This window comes from Argentina silus (genome assembly GCF_951799395.1).
Source record: "Argentina silus genome assembly, chromosome: 5".
NCBI classification, from domain to species: domain Eukaryota; kingdom Metazoa; phylum Chordata; class Actinopteri; order Argentiniformes; family Argentinidae; genus Argentina; species Argentina silus.
In genome coordinates this window covers 12,505,812-12,532,479 of record NC_139659.1, presented here as the reverse complement: position 1 = coordinate 12,532,479, position 26,668 = coordinate 12,505,812, and the positions used below count along the sequence as shown (strand labels likewise).

The following is a 26,668-nucleotide window of genomic DNA, read 5'->3' as shown; positions in this document are numbered from 1 at the left end:
GGACAATAACATTGTTATATAACTTATGAGGTATTCATCACATTAGTGAAGTGAGATGTGAAATAACAATAGAAGGTCCATTGGTCTTCACAGACTCTCAGTCTGTCTGTGTTTACAGTATCCAGCCTACAATCGATCAACATCACAACATTCAACAATGTTTTGTTTTGGTGATTGATGGACTCATAATTTGTCTGCCATAGGTTCAGACCAAATTCATCTCAGAAGTGTAAGTCACCCAGATAAATTGTGTTGGGGACTGACACACGCACACACACACACACACACATGCACACACACACACACACACACACACACACACACACACACACACACACACACACACACACACACACACACTGAAACTGTGTGTGTGTGTGTGTGTGTGTGTGTGTGTGTCATTAGCTTGTTATTACCAGACTGCTGGTCCATGGGGATACAGCCGTCTGTCAATCCCTCTGCCTTGAGAGTGACTCATGAAATCCTCTCAGTAACACTCCTCTCCAGACGGAAGGCCCTGCCAATCTCCCTGAGTGTTTAGAAGTGAAGAGGCACAATTTGCTAGCCAGACCGACCAGTAACCGTGTGAATGCTGGTTTGCCCTTTTGTGTCCACTCTGGACAGGATACCGAAGTACTAGGCTGCATTCATCTTTCTCTTTCTTGTTAATTTCTCATCCCAGAGACCACAGAGGTGCATCTGACATTTGCCTGATAAACAACAGTGTCTGGCCCATGTCGTTGGAGCCAAGGTCTCTGCTCAGATGTATTTAACTCACACTGATCTTAGAATTTATTTTCTGCCAGTCTGCACCACCGATGGATCACCCTATACAGAGGAGGAGGAGGAGGAGGAGGAGGAGGAGGAAGATAGTTAAAGAACATTTACCTCCTTTCGAAAGTACAGCACTTCTTTTATAGGCAGTATCAATAACAGTTTTGCAATATGCCGGTCAAGACAATGCAAGGATATTAGGCAATTTATATACAGTATTATGTGGAACCTGTGAAATATACGTCACCTACATCAATCCCTTATGAAATGTTTGCACATTCCAAGGGAATGGTTTCCACATTTTCATGTATTAGAGGAGAGCTGGATATGGTTTGAGGGTACTGCAAACTCAGAAGATTTATGTGGATGTCTTCACAGATCTTTCTCTCCACTTTGCTGGCCAGGGGCTTATGGACAGCTTGTAAGCTCCCTATGAAAACTCCTGAACTTCCCTCCAGGCGACAATTACCATCTTCCAGAAGCCTTTGCCTGCCAGTGTGCCACAGAGAGACAGGCAGCCGTACAACAGTTAGCCTCCGGCGGATCCCCTGAGCCATCCCACAATCCTCTGCTCTCTCAGCCTGCTAACAACCACACAAGTACCGTCTGAGTCCGAAAAACAGAGGACGTCAAAAGTTGCACTGTGCGGTACGCCATGTTCTCCAAAAGAGTCCCATCCTGTTCTGTGACAGCAAAGCCAAGGGCAACATCAGTAAGTGGTAACGGGGTGTACTTATTGCCAACCAGGGTACCTCTCCAGAGTATCTCTCCAGAGTGTTTCTGGGGCATCTTGGCAGATGGAGAAGTGCTGAGATAGATGGCGGCCTGGGATGCCCCCCAGATCAGGAGAGCAGCCACTGTAGCAGAGACGCAGCAAAGCCTTCGTGCATTCATGCTCGAGTTCCCTGTTCCCCCTCTGCAGTGATACCATCAGAAATCCGCGTGATAAACTAGCAATAAATCTCCACAGAAAATGATGATCATATCGAATGTGATAGCTTTTAGAGTTCCAGAGGGTTCTTCCCCCCAGAGTGGCAAATAGTTAACAGGTGCAATAGTTTACAGTATCATATGGGAGAGTGAACAAGGTAAATGTCTTGGCAGACTGGAAATCATTGAATGCATTTAGATTCAACAGGGGAGGCTGGGCTGGGGGACCTGTCACACCTCACAGTGAGGCACAAAGTGGTCTGTCTGTGTCGGCTGCAAACAGAGATAGGGAGAGTCAGAGAGCCTATTTGCCCTGGTGGCATGACGTCTACAGACAGCCTGCTCACAACACAACACAACACAACACAACACAGCTCTGCACTTACACAGAGATGGCTCACCTCTCTGGAAACATCACAAGTGCACGCACACACACACACATACCCACACACACGCACGCACGCACGCACGCACGCACGCAGGCACGCACACACACGTTCAGTCAAAGCCCTCTCTGGAAACATCACAAGTGCACGCACACGCACGCACCCACCCACGCACGCACGCACGCACACACGCACGCACGCACGCACGCACGCACCCACGCACACACACATACACATTCAGTCAAAGCCCTCTGATTCACCTAGCACGTCTTTGCTCTCTCCTCCCACTCAGACTGCTCTCAGGTGTGTGTTTATAGCACACAATGACGATTATGTAGCATACCTTAGCTTCCCCGCGGGCCTATCACAGCCAGGAATAGGCTCCAGCCAGTTTTAGAGTGCACTGTCATGTTCTGATGTGAATGGCAAGCAGTAGACTCCATGCTCTGATTGAACGGCTTGTGATAATGGGAGAATGAACTATGCAGCCTGACATGGTGTAATTCATGACAGGTAATATCTATGAAAGGTTCAAGGATGGATGTCAGGTTAAGTAGACTGGGGTGATGGTCAATGGACATGCAGGACTCAAGTGTGTTTCTATGTCCTATAGGAGAGACAGCACAGAGCATGTACTGCACCTCAGATCAGAAGCTGACTTACCTCCTCATGTAGCTCCCCAACAAATGGGCCCCATGCCAATTCATTAAGACACTTGATTGTAGGCAGGTGGCAGAGGCACAAATGATAGAGGCAGCGTTCCGACTACTAGGATTCTGTATTTTGCGCATGTCAATCACATGTTTCCCTTGAGGATACTGCTGTCTGATTAGATCTAACGAAGTGTCAATCAAAAGGAAATCACACACACACACACACACACACACACACAATGCACACCAAACTGGTGCACACCCAAATGTGTGCATATACATATGCACCCTCACCTAAGTGTAGGAGTTCTCTCATAGCTAGGGAACAGCTGCACCATCACTGATGCTTTGCTTATGAAGCCTTCATTAGGCCTATCTGTACTTTCCTAGCAAGCTACAACTGTTGTCCCAACAGAAGCCATTAATCCTGTATTTACTGCCCCCTGGTGTTACACCTGTGCAAATTCTGAACAATGTAGGCATAAAAAAGATAAGTTCCTTTCAAACGCGAGTCATGAAGTCCACACTGAGGTGACACTAATGGATATGAACCCTGAAAGATGTCGTTTCAATGCATAACCAAGGATGGCCTTAACATAATTTACTGTAAAATACTGCTATAGAGGACAAGAGGAAATGACTATGAATTTATTACTATGATCAAATATCATCTATATTCTGTGTAATCAAGTCAGTGACGTGTGTTTACTGATCATTTTAACCCTTTCCACACCATGCCCCCTAGGGCCCATTTCCATCTGGTTTTGACAAAAATAGCCTGGCAGCTTAATGACATTCACAACAAAAGGATACATTCTCCCGACACCCAATAATTCATGAAAATGGACAGAATGGATGGAATTCAAGCTAAAAAAAACAAGATCAATGGCTTGGTTCAAAATCTTTATTGTTGATTGAAATGACAGGTTATTGTTTTATGGACAGGGTTTATAGAGGCTGTAGCTGGACTTACAAAAAGCAGCATAAACATTATCATACAGTCTGTGGCATGACATCATACAGTCTGTTAGATGGCATGACAAAGTCTTGATAAGTGGTGAGGATGAATCACCCAAGTCAAGTTGAAGAAGCAGTCTAATGGCAAGGCAAACCTGCTGATTCCTATCTTCACGGACAATTAATTGGCAATTAATTGATTGTAAGAAAAACAATTGTTCAAGTCTTTGGTCTTTGACAGAGGGGTCACATTTTCAATCGAACTGGGAACAGATCACTACATTGGAGCGATGGATGGAGCTATACATCATTACAAAATGGATGACATTGACATTTTGCACCTATCTCTGGTTAATCTTATTTAATTCCTGTCAGTTCTCTCCATGCTGATATTTAATTTCCAATCTATTAAAAGAACCAGCGTTTTGTATTTTAGGTCAATCTTTAATCATTTTTCATTATGTTATGTAGCAGAATCAAAAATGAAAAATGATTATCTGTTGAATATAAAATGACCTCTCAAACTCATCCCGAACAGCACATCTAAGTGTTCCCTGTGGTGATAAATGACTCCTCTTTCCCATCTCTTATCTTTCTTGCCTGCTTCAATCTTTAAAACTCACCCCAACTTAGAACAAACTGTGATTGTGAATACTTGATAGAGTTTTAAGCCTGGCTGGGGCCAAAGCTGAAAGACAAGCAATTACAGGAAAAGCAGAGAGCTTATCTACAGTAGGTGAGGAGCCTGTCATTTGCTTTGGCTTGGAAGGCACGAGAGAGACATTCAAAAAAACTCCCAACTGACCAGAAAGACAGTTGGAAGGTGTGGAGGATGCCTCTGAGCATTATTGCAATATTCAGAAGCAAAGATTAGGACTGGGGGACAGGTCGGTCCGAGAGCACCATTTCAGGGAAGATTCTCTCCATCGCAAACATGTGAAGCATTTGCTAAGCAATTATTTTAGGTTGTGTTAGCTTGGCTAAGTGTATATACCGTATCAAATACTTTATACATCAATTACTTCACTGGAAAAGTTCTAGTTAAAGCCTTAGATCATAAGAATGATCAGAGCCGGGGGTCTAGGGCTGTAAAATGTAGAGACTGGCGTAAGCTAGCTCTAGAGAGATGCCATGGCACGTCTGCCCATCTCTCTAGAGGCCTGAAGAAGCACACACAGATGTAGCCTAATCACTTTTTAAAATCACCAGAGGGGTGCAACAATCACTTGACATATACTTTTGATTCAGTAGACAATTTACAAATAATGCCCGCGAAATAATTAGTTTTAACTCACCCTTTTATCTTGGAAGCCACGTAATAAAAATAGCAATATGCCCCCCATGCCCAAAGGGCTTTACAAAACATCACCTTTGACTTAGCCATGGAAACGGCCAAAACGCCCACGCACCCCTAGCCAAGGGCATCTCAGTAGCCACAGCATTAAGTTGGGAGGAAAAAACAACCCTTTCCATGACTGGGCCTACTGTATGCCATTGCCTAACATTGGTTAGAAAGAGATACACCATTAAAGCAACCCACACCCAAGAAAAAAGTTCTTATCCACAAATCTACTGTCCTGTACATTAACTGTGATGGACCGAGCCTGTAACAGAACTTATTCACACAGGTAGAAAATATCCCCCCTCCCCCAAACACATAACATCAAAAATAAACATGATAATTCTTTATGGCAGGCAGCAGACATTACTTTAAACCAGATTGTGGCAGGTAGACTGGCACAGCATCGTGGCCAAATGAAATAGATATGATGAAATCATACAGCAAGATTGAGCATTTACAGGAATGACGTTTGCATGGACTGAGTTGGATCCAGAGCATCAAATGTACAATTCTATCAAAATCTCTTCATTCACTTCATCAGTGAGAAAGCATGGCAGCCTCAATTCCCCATCAAACAATACCATCCACACAGTCGAGGGACAAAGATACATAATAAACAAAAACAAAACAAATAGTTATATCAAATAGGACACATTCCTCAATGTTAGTAAAAATAAATAGCTGTCATTGTACAGTGTGGTCCCATGCATGACAATAAAAGAAATGCCATTCAATCATTCATTCATACATAGTTTTATCCTAATAGACTATATTACAGCACACAGCATCACCTGCATGACACCATCCTCCATCACACATAATGCAAAAATGAAAGACAATTCTGTTCACGTGAAAGTGCAAAGCGTTCTTTTACACTGGGCTTCCTTTAACTCCTCCTCCTCCTCCGTCAACAACTAGTGGCTATGACGCCTATATATGACTCAGGCTAGAGCTCTGGCTCACAGCTTTCCTTCCATATTCCTCCCATCTTGACCTCTTTCCAGTGAACAAGGATCTGACAGGAATGGATGGGGGGGTAATAAGTGTACATGAGCTAAAGACTAACCAACGTATGGTATTTCCACCATAATGCCAAACTACTGTATCTGTCCACCGTCCACCGTCCACCGCCCCCCCACCATGTTGGGCATGTTCTATGTTCACATAGTGGAGCAGAGAGCAGTTATAGAGGGAGGGGAAAGCAAAGAATGTGGTGTTAACAGCAATCAGATGATCTCATCTTGCTTGTTATTAGCAGCATTATAACCCACACTACTTCAATATACACAAGGAGTCGTAGAGCAGAGACCAGCTCCATGGCTTCCATCCCCATTCCCCTGGGGAAAAACCCTGACAACTCCTCCACATGGAAACCCACGGCTGTCTTTCCAGGTCGTCCCATGATGACACCCTTAACCCTTAACCCCCACTGTCGCTCCTGGACAATCCCAAGAGAAGGCAGTTGTTTGGCATCAAAGCCCTGGATGATGAAAGCAGGGCTCTCTCTGGTTTGGCAGCGCTGAGGGATAGAACCCCCCCCCCACACCTCGTATGATGTCACCGTGTGTCTCAGGGAGCGGAGGGCCAGATGGGGAGGGGGTGGGCTTCGGTGTTGAACACGTACTTGTCCAGGCTGAGCAGCTCCGGGTCGTCAGAGAAGAGCAGGTACAAATACTTGAGCGTCTCTCCCAGAAAGAAGCTCTCCATCTTGTCCCTGGGGCCCGGGCTGGCGGGGTCGCGGACGTTGTTGATGGACGTGTAGCCGCCGGTGGGCACCTGGGGAGGAAAAGGAGGGGAGCGTTGTGTGTCCCAGAAAACATATTTTTTAAACAGTGTTTCTCACTGTTTAGTTCTTCAGATTGCTAAGATAGTGAGACATTGTATAGTTTCTGTCATTGGCCACTTGAGATATTGTGCATGTGTACACTTCATTTGTGTGTGTACCTACATGTACTGTATATCATGTTCTTCTGTCTACATCCACCAGTTGGGTGGTAATAGAGGGATCCTGTGTCTGGTCTGGACGGTGAACTCACCCTGGTGTGCTTGTTGAAGCTCTGGAGGATGTCCCAGCCCCAGTCTCTGTACTTGGTGTCCTGGGTGAACCTGTACAGGTAGAACAGACTCTCCACTGTCTCTGGTCGCAGGAGGTTGTGTCTGTCCGCACGCTAAGGGAGGAACACACTCATTTATCCACATGTTTTTCTCTGCTCATTTTGGCTTTTATCTTAGATTGAACGCCGTAGCATCAGTTACAGTAAAATGTGTTCGGGTTAGGGTTAACCCTAACCCGAACCCTAATCCTAACCCCAAAACACAACAGAATGACAGAATGAGGTTAAGATCTGACACAAGACATGGTTTAGTCTGTCCCCCCCCGCCCCCCGGGTCTACCTTGACGTCGATGTCTCGCCCGTCGTGAGGCTGCAGGTTGAAGTGGGCGATCTCAGGGCTCAGGCCCGTCTCCATCTGGACGTACATCTGGTGGCACGTCTCCATCAGCTGCACCGCCAGCTCCATGTGGTCCGCTGGCAGACCGTTGTGGGCCCCCAGTGCCAGCGTGCCCGGCAGGAAACACACCAGGTGGTCCTGAGAGTGAGGGACAAGGCGAGAGGGATGAGGAGGGGTAGAGAGAGAGAGAGAGAGAGAGGGAGTGTATGAGTTTTGTAGTCTACATTCAAAGATGTGTTGTTTGTGTTGGAGTGTGTGTGTGGAGTGAGTTTGTATTGTTTATGTTGAGTTATCTTGACCCCTTCTATCGTGAGTTTGCATTGTTCATGTGAGTGTGTGTGTGTGTGTGTGTATGTGTGTGTGTGTGTGTGTGTGTGGAATGAGTTTCTCACCATCTTGGGGTTGAAGCGGTTGTGGGAGAGCTCCCCCACAAAGGTCAGACCACTGGGGCCACTCCGTCTCAACAGGTGCTTCTTGACCCCCTCTATCGTCTGCAGGTAGTCCTCCAACAGGCTGAATAACACACGTGCACACACATGCACGTACATGTACACAGACACACACCACAAACGCACACCACAGACACACACCACAGACGCACACCACAGACGCACACCACAGATATAGTTTCACCAGTCCTGGACAAATTAAAGTGTTCTTGATACTGTAAGTGTATGCTGACAAGCGTTGATGTTGTTAATTACTCTGTCTCCGTCTTGCCTCCCTGGATCCACTGTTTGAGGAGGTACTCATAGTAGCTGTCTGCCCTGGCCCCCAGTGTGAACACGCCTTTGTGGGTGAACTGGCCGCTGTTGGTGTTGATGAACATGGGCACCAGGCCGTCATGCTTCCCTGGTAGCTTGTGGACCAGCCTCATCACCTCGTTCACCACCTCCTGGGGACGGACACACAGTCAGGGTGCTGGACGGGGAGGGGGGGGGGGGGACATTGGGGCTCTCAGGGCTGACAGATTACCCTGCGTACATTGCTTCACCGCTGTTTACACTGCTTATACTGTTTATATTGTTTATATTTTTTTGTACTTCTATTTTATTTTATTTTATTCTATTTTAAAACTTATTGTTGCACTACTCTGTGGCACTGTCACATTTGCATTTCACTGTATACTTGTATACACGTGACAAATAAAGAATCTTTAATCTTACCCTACTGGGCTGTATATACCAGGGGAGGCTTGATACCATTCCTCATTCCGTTCCATGCATTACAATGAGCCGGTCCTCCGATACCATACCTCCACCAACCTCCCCTGGCACATAACCTGACACCTGGGATACAAACTTGATGCATTAGGCTATGCACTTCACAACCTCCATTAGAACCGGTTCTTCCACTCCCAATCCTAACCACTCCCTATCCTGTGCTAAACTCCAACAAGGTAAATAACACCCATGCCCAGAGCAGACGTGATAAATGGGAGGCTAGCCAGTCGAGCCCTACAGAGCTTCACCTGGTACTGCGGCTCCTGAGTGAGTCGGCTGAGCTCTCTGAACTCCAGCTGGACGCTGGTGACCTCGGCGAGGGTGCTGTCGGACGTCCAACGAGGGGGGTGGGCCGTGCCCTTCCCGATGTTAACATCAGAGAATGGGATCTTAGAGGGGGTCCTGAACGCAGGCATCAACCTGGACCCGATGTCTTTCTACAGAGAGCAGGGGGGAGAGTTGAGATGAGAACACATTCATTCAAGGGCATCTTCCTGCTTTGATGTATGCAGTATGTGTCAACCAGGATTCCCCCAAAACATTGTTGGTCACTCACAGCCTTTTCAAGGAACATGTTATCTCCAGACAGGTGGTAGGTGCTCAGCAGGCCTCCCAGGATACGAATGGTGGTCTCAAACAGGTTCACGTCCACGTTCTTAGAGAACGACAGCTCACTATCAACCCACTGCCTCGCCTCCCCGAACTCTGCATGGGTACAGAGAAGGAGAGACAAAGAAAGACAGACACAAAGGGAGGGGGAGAGAGAGAGAGAGAGTGAGAGTGAGAGTGAGAGTGAGAGTGAGAGTGAGAGTGAGAGTGAGAGTGAGAAATCACATTCCCCAGAGGAAAACACAATGAGGGGAGTGTTTCTGGGGTGGATTTTTGCCTCAGGTGAAATGTGACATTAGCACAGAGGCAGTAGGCTGTTATGGTGTTACAGTCTGGCAGTGACTGTACCTTCTTTCAGTCCCAGGATCCACATGGTGTCCAGAGCATCGATGAGAGTCAGGCCCAGACCAAACCACTCCCCGAAGGACTTAGAGATGGGCTTCAGCTCATCATGACCCCAAGCAAACTCCTTATAGCCCTTCCATGCATGTCTGAAGGCCTCTCGCACCTCCTCCAGTCTGTCCACAGGGCCTACTGAAACCACACACACAGACACACACACAGACGCACAAACACAGACGCACACACACAGACGCACACACACAGACACACACACACACATTAATTTACATACAACCAAATTACAAAGAGACAAGAAGTGATCAGACTGAGGGAATAAGTTGGTGGGGTAGAAACCTGGTGCCAGTGGATCTGCGTCCTCAGGGTTGGCTGGTACTGGGTCGGCAGGTATGGGGGGTACAACCACATCTTTCTCATGGGCAGAGGGCGGGGGTTCTGTGGCCTGGTCCGCCTCGATCATGGCTCCTCGCCAGCTTCATTGATGGGCAAAACACAGATCACATGTTATGCCTCCTGTGTATGCTATATAAGTAAATATTTATTTGATCTATTTCGGGTTCTCAAAGGCAAAGTTAAATGTGGTTTAAGTAGATTGGGGGGGGGCTAACCTGACAAGTGGTTTCTCTCCTTTCTCTTCCTCCTCCCCCTTTTCAGCTTTCCCAGCTGGCTCCTGCTTTTCCTTTACCAGTGAGTCTGACACATTCCCGCCCTTCTGCAGGCTTGGTGGTCCTCTCTTGTTTGGGAATGGTCTCTTCTGCATCGGTAAATAATTACAATAGACAATTTACAAAAAAAAAAAACATACTGGTTCTCGTCATAAATGGTTATTAGATTTAACTCAATATTCAACCAATCAAAATGGAACCGTGCAGTGCAACAGACAGGCTGGTCCTGACCTTGACTTGGGGTTTAGGTAGAAAAGGGACCATTGGTCTCTGGGGCTCTAGGACGGGCTCTGGTATTAGCCCTGGACCCACCACGGGATCCACTGCTGGACCAAGTGGAGGGCCAACATCTAGCCCATCCCCTAGGCCACCTGCTGGACCCACAGCAGGGCCGACCACGGGGCCGGCCACAGGGTTGACCCCTGGAGGGGCAGGCTTCAGGCCCGTGTCGTCCAGCTCTCTCCAGTCTTCTCTCACCACCCTGTCTGGCATGCCTGCGCAGGCACATGCAAACGCACAGATACACACATCAATACCGGGGCTGGAAAGATTAATACAACAGATTAATCAAATAATGGTTTGGTTGACAACTCATTTGAAAACAAATTAATTGGATTTCCATACATCAGCCCAAGGACAAGATGCTACAGTGAATGACAAGTAGCCAAGTAAACAAGAGTGTTGTACCAAAGAGGCTTAGTTTAAGCAATTAGCACCCTTTTGTCATAATCTATGAGAATGTGAATGGTAATGCACACCTTTGAGGCCATTATGTCATTGTAAACTTGTACAATGCCTGACTACTCCCTCACTAATTGTTCAGGCACCACTTTGGTTCCTTGTCTAAAAACGTTAAGAAGTAAAACATGAATCAACTCTTCCGACTGACAGCCCTAACCAATCAGCACCGCAAAGCAAAGCACCCTACTGTGAAGCATCACCTGCGTAAACACAGCCTTCGTCGATCTGAACTCGAACAAATGCCATTGAGCTGATGCTTTTATCCAAAGCGACTTACATTGCGGTGGGTGCATACATTGTTACTGTATACATGGTCCCAGCGGGAACTTACAAGCCTTTGTCATCTAGGCACCACAGAGACCAAAAGGGCCAGTAATGAGTGTGAGAAGGTGGTACCTCTCCATTGCTCTGTAAGGCTGGGGTAGGAGAGCAGGCCACAGATCAGCAGCAGGGCCAGCAGGAAGAGGATGACACTGCGCTGTAGCCGAGATAGCTGCTTCCATTTCTGTAGTCAGAGGAACAGAGGAAAAACAACGACGTTGAGCCATGTTCTATTCTAGAAACAAGGGAGCCCATCTTAACTCTCGCTACATAGAAAACCCCAGCTCATTTCCCTCTCCTTCTAAATCACCATGAAAGAGACGCAGCCTCCCAATGTCTGGTGTACATTCATCTGACAACCCTTTACATTCGGCCACGCGCAACCAATTTAATTGTACATGCCCGGCACACCTTCAACACATCACATAGTCTGATGAATGTTATTTTTTTCCATTACCTCAGCTCAAACAGATGATTTAACCATTGTGCAAGCAAGCAAGAGGGAGGGGCCCACACGGGAGACAACAACTATCGCTAGAGAGACACAACTAAGCTCATGTACAGTAGACTAGCTGCCTAATTAACACCTGTGATGTACCACAAACGCCTGGATGAACAATTACCAGCGAGCCATGATGGAACAAAACATCACAGCCTCAGGAGAGGGAACTCCCTCTTGAATCCATATGACATTCCACTTACTGTAGGTTCCTTTCATCATTGCTATCCTTTTGAAAAGAAGAAGCTACAGATCTGTCATTTCTAATTCGCAGGTATGCTATAAGTGCTACAGTGGCAGCTAAAAATGCATCGCAAGCATGTTCTGGCTAAGATTTAGGAATGTCAAACCTTAAGCTAGTCCCTGGTACTTGTCTTTCATTCTTCAAGAGCCGGTTGGAGTCGTATGAGGAAGCCCTGCATACCAGGCGAGAACCCGTTGACTACGGAATGGAAATATCCTTATCGTTGTCAACCGCCTTTCCTTTCAGCGTGCAACCAGTTTGAAAGACAGACTGACATGCTGGTCATGAAATGAACTGAACAGAACTGAAGAAAAGAGTAGAAGGAAGTGTTATAGTGTGTTTTCACCACTGCTGCTGTGAGACAGAGTTGACAGAAGGAGAGCTAGCTAGCTAAGACGACAGCCGGTGTCTCAGAGAGAGACTCACCCTCCAGCAGGACTGACGTCGATGCTTGCCATTGTTGTAGCTGCGACTGTGCTGGTCACTGAGGGTCAGAGAGATGAAGTCCTTTCTGGAGGGGGGGTACATCTCTCCAGCTGATGCCCACAGTCATATGTCATAGAAGCTGCAGAGGGGGGGGGGGGGGGGGGGAATGTCTTAGTTTAGTACTCTCCCAGGGGTCCACATATAACTAATATACAGTTTTTCTCCTGAATTAAGGACCAAGATTAGACCCTTTTGATTTCTTTAGCTACATTCAGTAATACCTAGTCCAAGTCGACTCTGTCAGAATGCCTGGAGAGTCGCCTTCACTACCTCATCCCCTACACTGTGTAGTTAGCAGTCCCTCAGTGTGACTCGTTTGAGAAGATGTCATCGCTCAATGAGATGGCACTGATGTCTCTCACTGTGGAAATACATTGCGTGTGCGTTGTAGTGTGCACAGACCTAACCAAGTACGGTGTACAGTACTAGCAAGGACACACGGGTTGAAAAATATGTGCTGGTATGCTCCCTCGCTGCCCTCGGCTACGAAATACCATGAATGCTTCCTAGGTTTTTGCTATATTACGTGAAACCAATATGTACACAAATACCATCAAATAAAAGCTGTGCATCTCTACGTTCACCTCATAGTACTTGTTTGATGTCAAATCCAAACTTTTGGAGTGTAGAGCCAAAAGAAGAAAAAATGCTCCACTGTCCCATTACTTGTACAGGGCACTGTATATAGCTAGCTAGTCTAGAGAGGAGCTGAACTTACCTTGTCCTGTTGAAGACGCCTTATTGATGTGTTGTTACTCTCTTAACTAGCTGGTAAATACAGACAGGGTTCTCCGCTTAGTTAACTGGCTAGTAGCTAGCTAGCTCTCCTGATCAGCCGATAGAAGAATTCCTTCCTTTCATTTTCCAACCTTGAATACAGTAGCTAGAGCTAGCTGACGTTAGTTATCGTCACTTTCTTCCAAACGGTGGACCGCTTTTCCAAAGACCGACGTGTACAATTGTGAAGTCGGTCTATTGAACAAAATAATCCCGCCAACTGAATATGAACGACTAATACAGGCAAAATGGTAAAAACATTAAATAAACAGCGGTGCCAGAGTATCGATACTCAGCAGTGGGTCTATTTTCCATCCTGTGAAAATGACAGCTCAGCTCACGTCGGTGACAGTTCGTTGGGTCACATGACTCAAGTAGTAGCGTCATTATTAACCCGTACGTCGCCACAGTGCCGTGTATTGTACCAGGAGCTGCGATTATTAGTAGGCTTGCAGGCATAATCGTTTACATAGTAAAAGCAAACGTAATCGCCTAGTCTTGCTTTAAAGTTGACACAATCTGAAAGAAATCAAAATAGTCACAGAACACTGAATCAGTAAGTATGTTTTTTTTTTTTTTTTATTCAGCTGATACAGTTATTTGAATGAGCTGATGGATCACAGATATAAAACAAATGTCCAGCATATCATTTCAAGATCATTTCAGAATCTCAAATGATGGTGATTTATACAAAACAGGTAAAAGAACAACCAAAAAGCACCAATGATCAGTCTCAGCCAGCTAAGGCAATCATAATGAATGTGAATGTTACTCATTGCATGTAGGACATTTAATAATGAAATCATAGCGGCCATGATAGATAAAATATTCATTACAGAATGTACTCAACATAACCTAATAAGCAATAGATTGCTTTGCCACGTTTTAACCTGGTGAATGGAAGCCTCAGGATCTGAGAGATACTGTATCTATGGGAGGTGGGAACGAAATCTCGGCTGGCCTTAGAAGACTGACATAACAAACTGTAAAAAAAAAAAAAAAAAAAAAAAAAAAGTATAGACTAGGCTACACTGTATGCTCCCTGAGACCCTCCTCATCCCTTGTTAGTTGGCTGGCAGTCGGCAGTGACACACAGTGATCATTACAGTACTTAATTGCTTTGTGAAACTAAAACGACTGCATGAACCCACCTCTTAAGCAATCCTGGTCCTGCTGAGCAGCTGCAGGCTGCGCTGATTTTTCTTAAGGTCTAAGCACTTTATTGATTGAATGGACAGTAAGAACTTGGACAGACAGCAATTACTCAGTGCTAAAGTGCTTGGGTAGGAGAACCAGCAGCTCCAGAGACCCACCGAACACCTCCCTGGAACACTAGCATCAGATCTACAGCATGTTAAATGAGGGATGCCTTTAATGCACCTAATACACAACATGTCATACTTATGTAGTGGACACAGCAGCTTCAGTGTCTGTGTGCATTACAGAGATCAACCTGAGACACTTGAACACACAAATGAGCTGAAATAGGAGCCAATGCTTTGCATCTTTACAAATGAAGAAGAAGCCAGCATCTGTACAAATGATTTAGTCTCATTGTTTGAACTGGTAACCTTTAGACAGTATGGATGAAATTCAACTTATCAAATGAAATACATGAAATAGTCATTAGTTAGTTAGTATGAGTGTTTGCTGCCTGTCATAATGAGTTGATCATATTTGCTAATTGAAGACATGATGGTGACTAAAAAGAGATGAGGGTCTTAAAACGGAGAATGGCCATCATCGAAAAGGTGAGCGGTGAAAGGTGAACGATTCAAAAGTAATTTCACTTGACTCCTCAAAGCCGTGGTAAGCAGTGGTTTTTCACTGTTGGGAAGGTCCATGATGACCCGTAGGATATCATCACCTGTAGCTGTGTTCCCGAATGGGACACATTGTTGGGAGGTTGACTCCACCACATCTGATACATAACAGTCCCACTAGGACAAACTGTGTGTTCATTCATACACAAAATAACTTGGCTATAATGGAAGCCCTTACAGCATAATACACTGCTATAAAAAAGGAATGGAAAAGAAATAACCATAATATATAGAAATCAAAACACAATATATAAATTATTCATTACACTTTAAACGTCTCTGTAAACAACAAATACAACTGTCCGAAAGAACTTGAGACCGCAGAAATGGATGTCCTCTCAAAGGGTCATTGATGTGGAACCAGTCGACTAGAGAGAGTTGATCCCCCCCAAAACAGGGGAAGGAGCAGTGATGCCCTCACAAAACGGAGGAGAGATTCCCTTTGTCCTCTTGTTCTTCAGTTTCCTCGGGGGTCCTGAATGCAGGCTCTTACCCTGGCTCTGTGAGTCCTAGGGGGCCTGAGGCCCTCCCTCCTCCCTCTTCCCCCCTCTCTAGCTGAAACAGATGGGCCCGACGGTGAAGCCAAACTCATGCGTGAAGTTTCCTCCACCATTCACAGCCACGTCTCTCACAGGAAGCAGATGCAGGTCCTCAAACTCAAACACAGACTCCCGTGGCCCAGAATCCACCACTTCTCCAGGCTGTCGTACCAGGAAACACAATGACACAGTGAATCAATTACTCTGTTGGACTGTCAGAAGCATTGCAAAAAAAGTGAACAAAAAAGTGAACACCCCGTTAAGTCACTCTTATGAGTGACAAGTGAACAATAAAACCACAAAAAAAATGGCATCTCTGTGACGTACCATGCAGTCTTTAAGTGCTCCGAGGTAACTCTGTCTCCGTGTGTCTGTGAGGAACTTGACATCTCTGTCTGTCTGTCCCAGCCTGTGCCCCGGGTGGCAGGAGTAGGTGATCTTCTGGACAGCTGTCCCACTCTGCAACCTCAGAAAACGCATCTGCACCACACTGGCACCTGGGTAGTCAAACTGAACAGGGGGGGAGGGGAGGGGGAGAATTGAGTTCTGAACAACTGCCTTGAACAATTTCCAGTCATCCCTCGAGAAATGACTAGAGATGATACCGGTACAAAATCGATTGAGCTGATCGTCATCTAATGTATGACTTGAGACATTCACAGAACAGTTGTCAGAGGGAGAGCAGAGTCAGAGTGAGTCAGACAGAGTCAGAGTAGAGTCAGAGTGGGGGTACTATGACAAACTGATGATGAGGGCACTGAGGGTAATGAAAGAAGAAAACAGATCTATACAGGAGGAGATAGCCAACCTGGAAGCCTTGCTCCTGCCTGCTGAGCCACTGGTAAGGGCCTTCTGTCTCAGAATCCTTCATCCAGGCTCTGATGGGCATCTGCACGTAGACAAGCAGAGTGTTGTTACACAAAATGGAACATAAAACCTGCTAGATTAGAGAGACCAGCTGCTTGATGTCCTGAATTCCCTAAAAAAGTAGGTCTCCTAAATACTTTGGAGTAATGACAACTTTTATGTCTAAAGAATCTTGATCACTTGCTTTTATTAATATATGTATAGGTATAGTGAGCTTTATAGTGAACTTTCCTACTCTTGAGAGTCTGAATTAGAGGATAGAAGAATGAGAGGATACATGTCCAAACAAGGCCTAGAAAAACTAATTCACACTTTCATTTACAGTAGGTTAGACTACTGTAATAGTCTGTTCTCAGGCCTTCCCAAAAAAGCACTTAGGCAGTTACAGCTCATTCAGAATGCTGCTGCTAGAGTTCTAACAAGGACTAAGAAAGCTGAACATATTACACCAGTTCTCAGGTCTCTGCATTGGCTACCAGTGTGTTATAGAATTGACTTCAAAATACTATTACTTGTCTATAAATCACTTTGGTTTAGGGCCAAAATACATCTCTGACTTGCTTCCACACTATGAACCCTCTAGACTTCTTAGGTCATCAGGTACCGGTCTACTAACTGTTCCCAGGATTAAAACAAAACATGGTGAAGCAGCATTCAGTTATTATGCTACACATAGCTGGAATAAAGTTCTGGAAGAACTTACATCAGCTCCAACTACTTTCAAAAATGGGCTGAAAACATTTACGTTCTCCTTTGCCTTTAATTGAAACTAAATTGCTGCTAATAATTGCACTCTGACTCTGAAATGCACTGTGACTTTTATTCTTTTTTATGTCTTTTATGCTTTTTTTATGCTCTTTCCTTTTTATCTATTTTATGTAAAGCACTTTGAATTGCCTCTGTGGATGAAATGTGCTATATAAATAAACTTGCCATGCCTTGCCTTGCCTTGATAACTACCGGCCCTGATGCAGTAAACAGAGACAAGAGAGCTCGCTGGTGTACGTGGAGTACATAATCGGGGGCAATATCGAGGGGGCAATATCATATACAATTATTGGGAGGGCTTAAAACCTAAACCCCCCCCCCCCACCCCACCACCCCCCCGTACTCAACACCTATGGACATACTAATGATTCAAAACTTTGTTAGTTGCCAGTTTGTATCCTTGAGATTATTAGTATTCAGCACAAAGATAAAACACAAAATAAATTGGATTCCTCAGTTAAAAAATGCATTAGTCCAGACAGCATCTCATTACTCCTTGTCTCCTAGCTGTGTTTAATATTGCAGCAGCATCCTGGCTGTGGGTGAGAGAGGGTTGAGGGTGAGGTGAGTTGGGTGCTGATGATGAGGCTGCGTACCTGGGAGTCTCTGGGGTGAAGGCAGGTCTGGGTAGTGGTGCCGGAGAAGTTGCAGTAGGCCAGGAGAGCATCTGCAGGACTGCCCTGGTTGGGGTCGATGTAGTACATCCCTGCACAGGCAGAAAAAACATAACCTCAATTAGTGTATCCTCATCCTGATCCTCATCCTGATCCGTGGCATGACTCTGAATTGGTTCGTTTTGATTCAGTATGCAGGGACACGTAGCTAGTTTGAGAACAGAGAAAATACATTTCCTTGATTTCTCTATTCATCCTTCAACATGGGCTTATAAAAATGACAACCTTATAAAAGCCTGTAAATATAAAACCTGAAATCAGGGATACAGGGAGAATACAGGGTCTGGGCTAAGAAAACAACATCCACTCTGCTGAGCCTATAGAGCAGCCTGAGGGACTGTTTTATTAGGATCTATTATAGTCCTTATTCAAGGCTAAACTTCCAAGAGTCCTTAATGCAGGCCTTGGATGGATGGATGTATAGATCATTAGATGGATTAATGGATGGATAGATGGACAGACAGACAGACAGACAGACAGACAGACAGACAGACAGACAGATAGATAGATAGATAGATAGATAGATAGATAGATAGATAGATAGATAGATAGATAGATAGATAGATAGATAGATAGATAGATAGATAGATGCAGGGGCTCTAGGTTCTGACCGCTGGTATAGTCTTGGTGGCAGAGCCACAGTTCCAGGCAGGTGGTAGCTGGGTGCTCCTTACTGCCGTCAGGAGGGTCCAGCAGCAGCCTCAGGTCCTGGTGCAGAGAGTCCAGGAGGCTCTGTAGCAGAGGGTAGTTGGGCTTGTCCGACACATACATCAGATCCTACAACGGCAAACATTATATCAGTTATAAAACAGTGATGACAACGACAAAAACGCGTAACACGACCGCACGACGTATAACGACCGCAAAAACATCCTCAAACCACCTCTTCCAATACTTGACTTGCCTTGAGTTCAGTAACGGTCATGTTTAATGAGGGGCCTGGGAGTCCTGGGAGCCCAGGTGCCCCCTAAAACAAACAAACAAACACAAACAAACAAACACAAACAGACAGTACCACTGATTAGACTGATCCAAACAAGCTAGCAATCACAGACAAGCATTAGACATTATCCACATTGTGGGCAATCTTATCTTTATAATGGACCACTATGAATTTCATCTCGGATCCTAGAAGTTTCTGGGGGCGCAGGCAGTAAAAACTGCTGTCAGAAGAAGATGTAAGCAAGTCCACACCACTCGAAACGTTTTTTCTGCAGGCTGAATTACACACGATGATCCTCCTCCTCCTCCTCCGCCCATGCTATTGTTTACAAACACCAATGCCTCCCATCAGTAGATCAGTAGATGGGTGCGCCGTCAGACAATCCATTTTAATGGAGAGTCTAACTTAGTGAGACTACTACGTATGACATCATCTCAGCTCCTCTTACCGGCAGGCCTCTCCTCCCAGGTTGCCCAGGAAACCCTTGAAAGCCTTTCAGACCCTAAGGATGAACAAATAAAATAGTGAGAGTGGACTACTAACATTTCAAACTAGCTATAGCATATCAAAATGCAGTTTGATAAGGAAATACAGTACATACTATAGCCTAATCTCATTACTTCTCCCTCTCTGTATCTTAAAAGTGTGATATTATGTGATATGTGCTCATGAATGTTTGCTTTCAATCTAGAGACGAGGGCATAATATTGACGCCCAACTTTACATGCCGTTGGCTTTTGAAATGAGATGCAGTGAGACTGGTTTGGCATGATGAGCCAAGATGGAGTTACATCATACCTTATCGCCGAACAAACCCTGCAGAAGAGAGAACAGAAGAGAGAACAGGAGGAGTATGAGATTAATTTGTTAGTCAGTTCTGAAGTGCATGGCTCTGAAATGACATCTAAGCCATTTAGCTGAATAGCTAAATAACAGCTATTGCAACCACTCCATGGTCTTAGCCACTCCATTAAGAACACATTAGCTATGGCTCCATTGCTTTTTAGAGTCAAGGCAATGGTGTTTTCTAGAACAGCCTTCAATGGTGATGGGGTTGCACAGTAATAATCAACTGCTCAACCGTGAATGGCAGCTGTATGATGATTAAGGAAATGGCTTCGGGACCACGCTTCCTGAGATGAGAGTCGGACTGCAATTCAGGAAATACAGTCATTACCATAATCATCATAATAATGTCTTTATGAAGCATTGAACACGTCTTCATCTCCATGCCTTTTAGGTCACATGGAAGTGGCTGAAATATGGGACGAGTAGAGGGACTCGTAATGATCTTTCGTCTTTGAAAGAATCACAATTTGGTGTCACAGGCTATTGAAAACTTTCTCTGAGATTATCCAGGAATAATGAAATGGAGGGGATATGGGGGGGAAGAGGAGGACTTACGGGTAATCCAGGCATTCCTAGTGTTCCCCTGGGCCCCGACGGACCGATATTCCCCTGTTGGGAAGATACAAAGTTAAGGACTGTTTGAGTATACAGCCTACTGTATGCCAGTGATAGTGTGTATCAGGGGAGGCTGGTGGAGGTAGAAATCGGAGGATGGGCTCATTGTATTGCATGGAACGGAATGAGGAATGGTATCAAACACGTGTTGCCTTTCATTCTTCCTTTCATCTGCCTCCACCAGCCTCCACTGGTGTGTATCATGAATATGCTGGAGCTGTGGATGGTAATGGTGGTTCAGGACAGTTATGGGTGAGTTGAGAATGTTCTTGTACCTGTTCTCCCTTTAAGCCAACCGGTCCTGGCACGCCAAGAGGACCCAGGCTACCCTGCAGAACACACATTCATCTTATACCAGTACAATACACTGTTCCACACTGCTTGTCATGATATAACCTACACAGGTGTAAGATTTCTGTCATGTCTGAACTTTTTTTTCTATAGTGTTAAAATGTCACCACAGATCTTACCTTTGGGCCGTCGACCCCGGGCGGGCCAAGTGGCCCCATGTCACCTTTATCTCCCTGAGGAGGAGAGAAGCAGTGGGTTTAAGTCTTCACAACACACCTCTGATTCAGTGGTATCAATAATTCAGACTCATCTGTTCTCACCTCTTTCCCTTTTCCACCCTGTTCCCCGGTCTCTCCTCGCAAGCCCTGGATTCCCTGAGAAAGAAAAAGGCATATATCAACGGCGTTTTACTCATTAGAATGATTAAATACGTTATCATGTGGCCATACATTACTTTCCACATCCTTTTTATCTCTAATCAATTCACACTGCTGACAAGTGAGGAATAGATTTAGGAGGTTACGTCTGCCTGAAACTGCCTAATGAAGTAGGTGACAACATGGAGAGAGTATACATGTGCTAGACTTACGATGGACCCTGCCCACCCTGGAGGACCAATCAATCCCACGTCACCCCTCTCTCCCTGTAAGGATGACAGGGAACAGAGTTGGGTCACACCCCTTTGTCTTGTGAGATATACAGCATGGTTAAAAGTCTAGTTTGTGTGTGTGTGTGTGTGTGTGTGTGTGTGTGTGTGTGTGTGTGTGTGACCCTTCACTTCCCCAAACCTCTCACCTTAGATCCCCTCTCTGCTCTCGGGCCCCTGACTCCAGTCTTGCCTCTTTTCCCCTGGAGGTGTTTTATAATGTTAGCGAATGAGGCAATACAGAGAGGGCAAGACACCCACACACAACATCTACCTCATCTTTAATGTATGAACTTATTAATGTCTTCCCGGAGTACACCACCTATTATTCACAGTGTGAAATGAAAGAGATTGAATCCGGGATGTCTTACCCTCCTCCCAATGTGGCCTGTCTTTCCAAGTGATCCATCTCTGCCATCAACCCCCTGAAGAGAAAACACACCAACAAATAGAGAGGTATTATAATCCGGCCCTTCTATATGCAAAACCGCCCCCGGAGAAGTGAGCGGAATTCAGGGCAGCGGCAGCACTGTGGCTGGTTTACAGAGCACAGAGAAAAGAGAGGAGGAGAAGTGAATAGACAGAGGGAGGTCGAGTTCATTTGGCTTCTCACCTTCTCTCCCTTCAGGCCCTGCTTCCCCTCCGGTCCCGAGCTTCCCCTGACACCCTGCAACAGAAATCCTATACGTATCACAACCACAAGCTTCAGAGATTATACAGGAATGCTAACCATTCGCCTGGGTGGTGACCGTCTCATGTGAATACTAAAGATGCGCGTTTCACACAGTTTGAGGAATTAGCATGCACGTTGCATGGACACCCATATGGAGGTTTATCTTCCATGACCAGAGGATCTCAGTGTTTAGAGATATCCTGATGAGTGTGTCTGACTGATTGGTTACCATATTGAGCTAAGCACCTACAGAACCCCTATATCAGTGGCACCAGGAGCGTGCTATGATTATGTCCTCCCAGACACCCCAGTGCCCCATCTCGTGGGTACTCACCAGGGCCCCTGGAGGACCTGCTGTCCCCTGGGCTCCCACCTCACCCTGGGGCCCCTGTGGTTGAGAGGAAACAAACAAAACAAGGAGAAATGAAATACAACCACAATACAATACCACCAAAGATAACAGAGAATGAAGGCAGATACAGTATGTATCTAAAGGAACAAACATACTGGTCCTTACCTCTAAACCGGGGAGGGCTGGTGGTCCTCTGATGCCTGGCAAACCATCTGGACCCTAGAGAGATCATCATCATTATCAATAGCCGCTTTTTGACATCGGTGCCAGTGCGTGCCGAGGCTTACTAGCGGCCAGCTAGTGCTCAAAGCCCGGTGCTTCCAGCCTAGAGAACAAGCCGTTTCTATAGCTGGGCTTTCTAGTCCCGCCCTTTAGTATAGTTTGTTTACATTCTGCAGTTCGTAAGGTGGAAAACTCAGAGACACAGCTAGCAAACATTTAAAATCCTTCGGTTTCCCAACAGGTTCTAGTAACTTAAGCGATTCATGGCAATTTTATGTGTAGACAGTGCTATTCAAATCAGTTGGATTGTGTAGTTACAGGGAGCTAACTTGGATTATGCTTGCCACCCACCAAGTTTGCTAGCCAACTAAAGCACTTGGTTGATAAGAATATCCCGCCCTTGCTCTAAACCACGCCCCCATCTCTGTTTGGCCTCATAAGGACCAGGGGGGTAGAGGAGGCTAAAAGCCCAAGTTTAAATTTGAGTACAGAATAGGCCTGGAGTAAGCTCTGTTGAAGCCCTGGACTGTGGAAAATAAATTGGTCTTGGCACACACTGACATGCACAAAGTAAGCCCCTCTGTGAAACACCGGCTAATGAGTTAATGGAACACAACATCCAAAGCTGTTTTTATCTCTATTAAAAAATATAGACATTCCAAGAGAAAATGATGAAAATCATGAGGTACAGAGTACTAAGTGCTTCACTGAGCTGCTGCCTAAACATCAAAAACAACAGCATCACAGGACGGTCTCACCTGTTCTCCTGGCTCGCCTGTGTCCCCTGGCTGTCCTTTCAGTCCATCTGGTCCTGGGTCACCTTTAGGCCCCAGGAGTCCCTCAGGCCCGACCTTCCCAACCAGACCCTGCAACAGAGACCACACCAATACATTAGTGATACTAGGCCGGACTGGGACAACAAAACGGCCCTACGGCCCACAGGTCCACCGGCCCATCCACCGCGCCCCCCCCGGCTCCAGATGGCCAGTCCGCTACTGGTGATACTGTCCTGGGTTTAATCACTGAGCATGTAGCTGACTTGATCATCGTGAGGTTTGAGAGTTACGAGGCTCTACAAGGTGAAGCTTGCCAGGTCTAGGTAGTGTACAGGTAGAGACTAGAGAGACACTGACCTGTGGCCCTGGCTTCCCTGTGTCACCTCTGACCCCTGAGGCTCCAGCCACACCCTAGAAACACAACAACAGAGAGATATAATACCAAATCACATCACCAAGATGAATGTCAGACCGCTCCGAGTCTAGCTTCAACCTTCCATATCACAGTAGGTTGATTGACAGGCAATTACTGGACTTCATTACCGGAGGGCCTGGTATCCCTGCAGGTCCAATCGCTCCACTGGGCCCAGACTCCCCCTGGAGAGGGAGAGAGAGAGAGAGAGAGAGAAAGAGAGAGAGAGACAGAAAGAAAGCACAATTTAGATGGTAGTAAAACATGAGATGTGCTGGTCCTGTCTGAAATGACAGTTGGACTGTTACAATAGGAGAAGCTTCATTATTTCCAAATCCTTTTGGCTTGAAGGCTATTCAGATAACTACCTTCTCGCCCTGAGGTCCCTCTGGCCCTGGAGGACCCCTCAGGCCTGTGGTACCCTGAGAGGAAGTAAAAGAGACCAGACATACACCAGTGAATCTCTGTACACCATGACAAAACAGAGTGGAACATGAGCAGAAATGTTAAACCTATTAGGAGAGGTAATAATAATATTCCAGTCAAAAATATCAACAATATGTCAATATATCAGAATCAGAATTATTTTATTTGGCCAAGTATATTTGCACATACAGGAAATTGACTTAGTGAGGTTGGTGCGTGGACATAAAAAACAAATAGCAAATACTGACAAGAAATGTACAAAGAGCAGCAGAACAATACATCTTGTAGGCACAAGAGGCTGTGAGCAGTGGAACGCAGTCAAAAAGGGTTCATAAATGTCAACATATACACAGGTTTGAGTGACATGAATGCCTGATACTGGTTAATACTGCATGAGGAAACATGACCTCACGTGACTCACCTGTAGCCCTGACAGGCCTGCAGGTCCTATCCCTCCCATGAGACCAGGCTGGCCCTGATAGAGACAGACACACAGGTGGGATTACCAGTCAACATTATCCCTCCCCCGCATAAAAAATGAATACAGCTGCTGGAGGCAGGGCTTTTTCTTATTGAGCATCGCCACTTCTGTGGTGTAGCCTGCCTGCCCCAGTGAGGGGGTCAGACACAGGTACAGCCTGCCTGCCCCAGTGAGGGGGTCAGACACAGGTACAGCCTACAGTGAGAGGGTCAGAGACAGGTACACATTTGAAATCCAACTTCAACTTACATTTTGAGCTCTGCATAGAGTTGCTTTTAGCAACTCTCCCCCAAAAGCAATTCTCCCTTCCGCAATTCTTCGCTCCCTCATTACCGTTACCCCGTCAATATTATTGTCATTATGTCACTGTGTTAAGAGTGTATTATTCCTTATTATATGTCATATGTATGCCTACATTTCTACTGATATACAGTACCAGTCAAAAGTTTGGACACGCCTTCTCATTGAATGGTTTTTCTTTATTTTTTATTATTTTCTACATTGTAGATTAATATTGAAGACATCAAAACTATGAAGGAACACATATGGAATTATGTAGTAAACAAAAAAGTGTTAAACAAACCAGAATATGTTTTATATTTTAGATTCTTCAAAGTAGCCACCTTTTGCTTTGATGACAGCTTTGCACACTCTTGGCAAGGTGTGTCCAAACTTTTGACTGGTACTGTGTTGTATTATGTTGTCATCAGACGTCTTTGGAAACTGTGTTGAGACACCTGTGTGAAATGCACTTTAAATAAAGTCTGATTTGATTTGATTTGATACATATTGTGTCACGCCCTCCACTTCCTCCTAGTCGGTGCCAGTGCCTCCCTGTCTCCTGTCTGTCTGTGTCTGTGTCTGTGTCTGTGTGTTTGTGATGTGTGTGTGTTTGTGTTGTCTGTGTGTTTGTGATGTGTGTGTGTTTGTGTTGTCTGTGTGTTTGTGTTGTGTGTGGGCGTGGCCAGGCTCCGGTTCTCTGTTCATGTCATCATCTCCACCTGCCTGATCTCACACCTGCTGTTCATCAACTCATCGCCTGGCTGTATTTAAACCCCGGCTTCCCATCCACTCATCGCTAGATCGTTGTTTTGTGTTGGTCTCGTTCTCAAACTCTTAAGTCTTATAGAGACCTAGTCTTCGTGTTTGTACTCTGTTTTGATCTTCTTTTCTTTATGCTCCAGATACCCTACCCGGTTATCCACCAGCCTGCCTGCCCGCATTACCCGCCTGCCTTACCTGCCTAGTCTACCTGCCCTGCCTGCCCTACGTGCCCGCCTGCCCTGTCTATCTGCCTACCTACCTGCCTGCCTGCCCTACCTGCCTGCCTGCCCTACCTGCCTGCCTGCCCTACCTGCCTGCCCTACCTGCCCTACCCCATTTGCCATTCTCCCCTGCTGGTCCCGTTCCCTGCTTGTCCCTCATTAAATACCTTATTATTTTACATTCGTGTCCTGACTCTGTGTCCGCTCCCTGGGTTCATTAGATCTGACCGTAACATATTGATTACCCAAGGGTAAACGTGAAACAGCATATTTATAAGTCACTTGGTGGAGATGTACAGTATTTCATGGTTTTTAAAAGGTATTGAATATGTGATTTTTTATGAAGCGATGCCAGACATGTTGTGCATTGAAGGGTCTGCTGGACCTGTGGTGATCCTCCTACTCACCATGAGTCCAATGTGGCCCTTCTCTCCTTTGGGGCCTCTCTCTCCGTTCTCCCCGAGTGCCCCCCAGGGGCCCTCCCGCCCTGTGAACCCGAGAGGTCCCACACCACCCTGCACACAACACACACTCCATCACTACACTGCCCTAAACACAACACACACACACACCATCACTACACCGCCCTGAACACAACACACACACCACCACTACACACAACACACAC

General features: G+C 45.8%; 1 protein-coding gene across 1 annotated transcript; it reads right to left on the bottom strand.

The window, feature by feature from the left end:
• Positions 1-3,633: 3,633 nt before the first annotated feature.
• Positions 3,634-13,721, bottom strand: man1b1a (mannosidase, alpha, class 1B, member 1a). Its single transcript, XM_083670530.1, has 14 exons — positions 13,360-13,721; positions 12,582-12,720; positions 11,488-11,596; positions 10,582-10,844; positions 10,294-10,439; positions 10,022-10,158; positions 9,674-9,859; positions 9,273-9,421; positions 8,965-9,153; positions 8,198-8,388; positions 7,886-8,006; positions 7,437-7,631; positions 7,079-7,210; positions 3,634-6,818 (listed from the first exon to the last, which is right to left on the bottom strand). The coding sequence occupies exons 2-14, from the start codon at positions 12,681-12,683 to the stop codon at positions 6,612-6,614; spliced, it is 2,127 nt and encodes a 708-aa protein (XP_083526656.1). The 5' UTR covers positions 12,684-12,720; positions 13,360-13,721; the 3' UTR covers positions 3,634-6,611.
• Between the last annotated feature and the right edge of the window lie 12,947 nt (positions 13,722-26,668).